Source organism: Lactuca virosa, chromosome 3 (genome assembly GCF_052849685.1).
Source record: "Lactuca virosa cultivar CGN04683 chromosome 3, Lactuca_virosa_CGN04683_v6, whole genome shotgun sequence".
In the NCBI taxonomy this organism is placed as follows: Eukaryota; Viridiplantae; Streptophyta; class Magnoliopsida; order Asterales; family Asteraceae; genus Lactuca; species Lactuca virosa.
In genome coordinates this window covers 53,537,091-53,544,067 of record NC_136428.1, presented here as the reverse complement: position 1 = coordinate 53,544,067, position 6,977 = coordinate 53,537,091, and the positions used below count along the sequence as shown (strand labels likewise).

Sequence of the window (6,977 nt, the reverse complement as noted above, 5' to 3'; positions counted from 1 at the left end):
TATTCACTTATGAATAAAACGTATGCGTAACTTTTTTTTATAGTTTAAGTATCGTTTATATACGAATATGACACGCAATAAAGTTTTCTTACTTAAAATATATTTTTTACATCATCTTTCATCATATATTATATTTATATATGAATAAAACGTGTATTAGTTGTCGTCATATTTTATATTCATATATGAATAAAACATTTATCAGATTTTTGTTACAGTTAATTTGTTATTCATATATGAATAAGTAGTATAAATGATAGTTAAACTGTAAAAAAAATTAATTATATATTTTTATTTATAAGTGAATAACGAATGTAATGTAGCAAAAATCTGATGCATTTTTATTCACTTATGAATAACGATAATTGAAAATATAAAAAAAATAAATTTTTTATTTTATCTTAAAAGTATATCAATATAGATGTCTATTTGTAGAGAATAAAAAATCATGAATTTTGGTATATTTAAAATCATTTTTCGATATAATAAGCTTCTTAAAAATTAAAAAAACGAAAAAAAACTATGTTTTTGTATATATTAAGGTAATGATTAGCATAGTTTAATGAAACATGTTTTGTTGGAAACACATGTGTATTCCTTATCCATTTCCGCTGGTACAACAGAGGCTTTTGCGGCAAAAATAAATGAGTGACTGAGAATGATTCCTCAATTGTCAACCTTTTTTATTTTCTCAATTGAACTTTTATATATATATATATATATATATATATATATATATATATATATATATATATATATATATATATATTCAAAACATAAAAATTATTTACAAAATTAAAATACACTAGGGTTTTTTTTTTTTTGTTTTATGACTAGGTGTAATCTCTATCTTCGCCGACATCACAAACTCACACTTCACAAACATAATCTGTCTCGCTCTCACACTCCTCCCGCACACAGAAATTTGTCTCGCTCTCGTCTCTCGCACACAGCACACAGCACTCGTCTCTCTATCAATCGCCGATAATCACGTTCCCACCAGCAATCGGCGACACCATCAATCGCCGATAAGCGGTTCGATAACATATAAATATACAAGCGCAGGTATTTTTCTACTCAATCTGTTGTCGTTCGCTCATTTGGTACTCACATGCATATATATATATATATATATATATATATATATATATATATATATATATATATATATGCGTTAAACGAACACTGTTTTCTGAATTGGTTTTTAAGGTAGCTTTGCGCTTTGGTGTCTGTAGTTTCTTAGTTTCTGTAAATATGTTTCCTTTCTTTGTTAGTTTGCGCCGACAGCATGCACCAGTGTTGTTTGTGTTCACAATTATGCCTCTGTTTGTTAGGTTTTGGTTGGAATCGTTTGTATACTTCCTTATCTACAATCGAGATTCTGTGGAGTGTGTGGAAATTATTTGTTAGTATTAGATTTTGAGTTTCTGTTTGTTGTTGTAGCTTTTGCGTATTTTTAAAGCTTGTACTTGGAGACTTTGTTCATGCCTAATCTTAATTGCGGATTCGAAGCTTACTTGACAGTGTTTTTGCTGTTGAAAATTGGATAATGGTTGTGGTGAAAGTGGAGTTAGATTAGGGCTCGTAAGAAATGTTGATACATGGGATGTTGCAATGCATGAAAATGTATGCCATGGTTTTAGAGGCGTTTGTACTATGGATGTTGCTTTTTGATAGTGATTGCTACAGAGTTGAAGAATCAAATTAAATAATCACTTAATAAAGGTTAATATAGGCACATACTGACAAACATATATATCCGTATCTGATTATTTTAACCCAAAATAATTACTTTTGTCCAAACTATAACAATCAAAATTTCAAACACCCCTTACCCTTCTGCGTTTGTTTCATAAGATCAAACAAGTTGTAAACTTGTAATGCTTAGGTGATTAGTATTTTGATTATTTATTTTACATACACTTAAACCATGCATATGAATCTTTGAAAAGAGTAACTCTTTTTAATGCTGTTTTCTATTGTGATTCATTGTATGTTAAGCGGTATGCATACCTGCTCTGGAGCTATCATGGGTTCCCTTCAACAGCCTGTATGGATTAAGGAATCAACATTCCTCCCAAAAAGACCTGGTTTCACTAAGTTTCCACATCAGCTGAATCTTGGATCACTCAAGCCATGTAAATCATCTAAAATTGAAGCTAGCTTGGTTACTGGAAAGCCATCCACTACTTCTGTCCCAATCACAGTTGTTGAAGGAGGTAACTAGTCATAAATTGTTGCACCTTTTTTAGTTGTTGACAGACATGTTATGATGATAAGACAGACACCTAAAGAAGAGATCTATAGTGATATTTATTTAAGAGTCCAAACAAATTAATAACTTAACTATAATAGATTATAAATCAGAATATATAAAAGTAAATATTTGAGGATATCGAAGGAAGCTCTTTAACAAAGTTGGTAGAAGTGCTTGCAAGAATATCTAGATCAGCAGACATTGAGTAAATTACATTTTTGTCCCCCGAGTTTAGCTGATTTTTTGCAATTTTCGTCTTACTTGGAACAGTGACCAAAACATTACAAATAAGAACCAAAATTACAAGAGGTGACCAAATTGCAAAGATAAGCTAAACCCAGGGACCAAAAAGTAATTTATTAGTAAATTAAAATTTTGGTCCCTGAGTTTAGCTGTAGTATTCTAACCATTTTTGTCCTCATTTGAATTATTCTACTGGTGTGAAGAAGCCTAATCTAACAACATAATTGTTTAATAGTTAAATAACAAGTATTTATAAAAAAACCTGAAAATGGTATAACAAGGACCAAAAGTTACAAAAATCTCAAATACAGACCAAAATTGCAAGAGATATTTTATGGGATCAAAGTTACAAAGAGCGGTTAAACTCAGGGACCAAAAATGTAACTGACTCAAATTTCTCCATTTTCAATGATTTTAATGTTGATGGAATATATCTGTTTATAATGGAATGAAGATGAATGAAATTTGACTTGTATAGGTGATGGAAATGGGTTTGTTGACCATGAACTGAGTAATGTTGACCCTGAAGTTAGTGCAATAATATACAATGAAAAGCAACGTCAGTTTAGAAGCTTGGAGCTTATTGCATCAGAAAACTTCACATCCAGAGCTGTTATGGAAGCAGTTGGCTCTTGCCTTACAAACAAATATTCTGAAGGACTTCCTGGAAAAAGGTCAATATAAAAATGGGTAATTCATAACTTTTTTTAAGAACCAAGTGACCACATATTTAACATTTATTGCAAAATGGCCACCTATTCTGCAAAATTGCTTTTTTTGACATCGTGTTTTTGTGATTTTGTTTTTTAATATTTTTTGTGATAAATGGAGGAGTTGAGAAAAAAAGGTTTTATGTAAGTTTTTGTGATTAAAGAAACATTGGGAACTTAATTTTTTTAAAATATTTAATGATGGCAGGTATTCATTGCAAACTTAATGGATATCTTGCTAGATGCTTATGGACACTTTACATTAAAAAAGATGTCTCTTCAACTGTTTTCCCCATTCCAAAAAACCCGGGAAATATGATGTGAGAAAAACCAATTTTGCAAAATAGGTGATAAATGTTGAAAAGGTGGTCAACTCCTTTTTAATCTAATCTTTAATTGTTTATAATATACAATTATTTGCAGATACTATGGTGGAAACGAGCACATTGATGAGCTAGAAAGTCTTTGCCAAAAGAGGGCATTAGCAGCATTTCACTTGGATGAACAAAAATGGGGTGTAAATGTTCAACCATTATCTGGTTCCCCTGCTAATTTTGAGGTCTATACAGCCATTCTGAAGCCTCATGACCGTATAATGGTGCGCTGTGTATTTTTTTTTTTTTTTTATTAATATTATGTTGAGCTGGATATTGGTTTTAATTAATTTTTTAAAACTCAGGGGCTGGACTTGCCTCATGGAGGACACTTGTCTCATGGATTCATGACACCAAAAAGACGGGTTTCAGGAACATCCATATATTTTGAATCTATGCCTTATCGTCTTGATGAATCTACAGGTGTTCTTTCTTTTTTCTTTTCCAACAAAATACATTTACATCTTGTAATATTTTTATATTAATGTAATTATTTTCCATATGATAGGCCTGGTTGATTATGAGATGCTTGAGAAAACTGCTACCTTATTTAGACCAAAACTTATAATTGCTGGTGCTAGTGCTTATCCCCGAGATTTTGACTATCCTCGTATGAGAAAGGTATAACCCTTTTTGAATGTTGTTGACCAAAATATTGAGTATTGACTTTTTTTTTTCTTTCTTTCTTATATAATAATGACATGTATGATTGTTGCACTTGAAAAGATTGCAGATGGTGTTGGTGCTTTTCTGATGATGGATATGGCTCATATTAGTGGACTTGTTGCTGCTTCTGTGGTTGGGAATCCTTTTGATTATTGTGATATTGTCACTACCACAACACACAAGGTAGGTAATAATTATATTTTTGCTTCTGACTCAGTTGATAAAAAAAATTCCTAGTTTTACTTTTTAGTGATAAAATGGTAATTTATTTCTTCTTATTGTTGAACAATAATATAGCAGACTACTATTGTCCTAGGATAGTGTTTAGTAGTGATAGAATCAGGGAAGGAATGGAATGGTTCATCCCATACCTGTTTGTGTTGTTTGGTGGAATGGAATGGACCATTCTTCCATTTTCTTGGTTTTCATTTTTTACTCATGGGGTGTTCTTTTGTCATTCCATCATTGTAGTATAACCCATTTTTATTTATGATTTTTAACGACACATTTAAAAAAAGCAATTAAGTTTCAATTTTATTGTCTATAAGTAACTAGAAATATATTATCTATTGTAATCTTACTTGGGTTTTAATGTAAGGTTTTTTTTTTTTTTTTTTTTTTCTCTAAATAAAAATTCATAAATCACTATTTAATAGTGTATATATAGGCCACACATTATATTTAAATATAGTGCAAAATACCCAAAAAAACAACTTATTTTATCGATTTAACCACTTAACTATTTTCTGTAGTGTTTTTTAATCGTTTAACAAAACCATTTTTCCAGTTACCTCAGGGACAAAATACAGAAAAGTGCAAGTATTATATTTATATGATATGATTATGATGATAATAGTTGAGTGGATAAAATGTTGAAAGTACGTTGTGTTTTGCTGTTACACGTGATACAAAAACATGATATAAAAGTTGCTTATTCCATTCCATCATCTTTCCAGTCTCTGAGAGGGCCAAGAGGCGGCATGATATTCTTCAAGAAAGATCCTGTTTTAGGCATCGAATTAGAATCCGCCATCAATAATGCTGTTTTCCCAGGTTTGCAGGTTAGTTCCACTCTGTTTCCTTTTTTTTTCCAACATTCTCATTAATCTTTAAAAAAAATAATAATAATAATTAAAAAAAAAACTTAAACAGGGTGGTCCACATAACCATACAATAGGAGGACTTGCAGTTTGCCTGAAGCATGCTCAGTCTCCAGAGTTCAAGGCCTACCAGAACCAGGTCTTTTTCTTTACATTTTATCATTTAATCTTTTCAATAACATAACATAACATAACATGACATGTGTTGGTTGCAGGTGGTTTCTAATTGTCGAGCTCTTGCTAAAAGATTGATGGAGTTGGGCTACACATTGGTTTCTGGTGGAAGTGATAACCACTTGGTTCTTGTGGATCTCAGGCCATTAGTAAGTTTTCTCTTTGAAAATAATAAATGAGGCTAAACTTGTAAAAACTTGGTTTCTGACTTCCTTTGATAACTCCTTTCTGTATCAAGTCAAAAAGAAACACCCACACTCATATATAGTTTACTGGATTAATTCTATTCCTCATAAGTACCATTGAAAATGTAAGATATTGCTTATTATAGCATCCTACTTTGAAAATTTTATCCAATTTCTTTAAAAAAAATCGAGATTACAATGTTGAATTTTTAATAAGAAAAAAAAAGAAAAAGTAATAGAAAGAACAGAAAGTAGGATAAAAATAAATAACTATTTCTTGTATTTAACCCTAACCCTAACACAAATTGAATAAATGCAGGGTCTTGATGGTGCTAGGGTAGAGAAAGTTCTAGACATGGCTTCCATCACCTTGAACAAGAACTCCGTACCTGGTATATTTTTTTGTATTTCCTCCTCCAACTTTGATCTTATTTACAAAACAACCCCTGAGGTGTAAAAGAAAAAGAAATGGTCAAGGGCTTGAGTCTTAGTACTAACATTGTTTTGATTTAAATGTTATAGGTGACAAAAGCGCACTGGTGCCAGGTGGCATACGGATCGGGTCGCCCGCTATGACGACACGTGGGTTCACGGAAAAGGAATTTGTTAATATTGCTGAGTTTATTCACGAAGGGGTGCAACTCACACGTGAGATAAAACAGGCTGTGACAAGTGGGTCAAAAGTACAAGATTTTATCAAGTATGTAGCTTCTTCGGATTTTGGTTTCACCAGTCAAGTTTCGGATCTGAGAAAGAGAGTTGAGGCACTCACAACTCAATTCCCGATCCCCGGTTTGTAAAAATTGTCTTGTTTTAGGAAAAATGTCATAAATTGAGTAAGGCTGTCACTAGTTGGATGTGTTGGTTTTTTTTAAGAATGTTGAGATGTTTTTTATCAAAAGATTTTGTAACTGAAAAGGAGGCTCATGTTGTGGGTATTGGTTGGTCCTAAGTAGACCTGGTAAACGTATCATGTCATGACAGGTTGAAAAAATATGACACTAACCTTACATTGTGTCTAACTTGTTTATTTAAACATATTGAAATCTTTTACCAAAACCTGTTTATTTTGGGTTAGAATGTCATTGTTAGTTTTTGTCTAACTCTGAGTTCTAAGTGATCTTGTTACCGGGGGTTTGAAAAGAGTCTAGTTCCGAATTTACCAAAATTGGGCTGATGGTCTGGCCGGTTCGGTCTTTATTTGTCCAGGGTTAAGAGTTTGTAAATTAATAGGATAAGGTATACTTTAGTTATATACTATTATTAAT

General features: G+C 31.6%; 1 protein-coding gene across 2 annotated transcripts; it reads left to right on the top strand.

Moving 5' to 3' along the window:
* Positions 1–847: 847 nt before the first annotated feature.
* LOC145165700 (serine hydroxymethyltransferase 3, chloroplastic-like) lies at positions 848–6,731 on the top strand. Of its 2 annotated transcripts, XM_079084504.1 has the most exons (12): positions 848–1,065; positions 2,002–2,219; positions 2,979–3,174; positions 3,634–3,808; positions 3,890–4,007; positions 4,093–4,205; positions 4,311–4,433; positions 5,207–5,311; positions 5,403–5,489; positions 5,566–5,673; positions 6,029–6,101; positions 6,232–6,731. In XM_079084504.1, the coding sequence occupies exons 2-12, from the start codon at positions 2,006–2,008 to the stop codon at positions 6,507–6,509; spliced, it is 1,590 nt and encodes a 529-aa protein (XP_078940630.1). In that variant the 5' UTR covers positions 848–1,065; positions 2,002–2,005; the 3' UTR covers positions 6,510–6,731. The 2 variants fall into 2 exon arrangements, with proteins under 2 accessions (XP_078940630.1, XP_078940631.1); XM_079084505.1 differs by lacking the exon at positions 848–1,065 and having other exon boundaries at positions 2,084–2,219; positions 2,979–3,190.
* Positions 6,732–6,977: the final 246 nt, after the last annotated feature.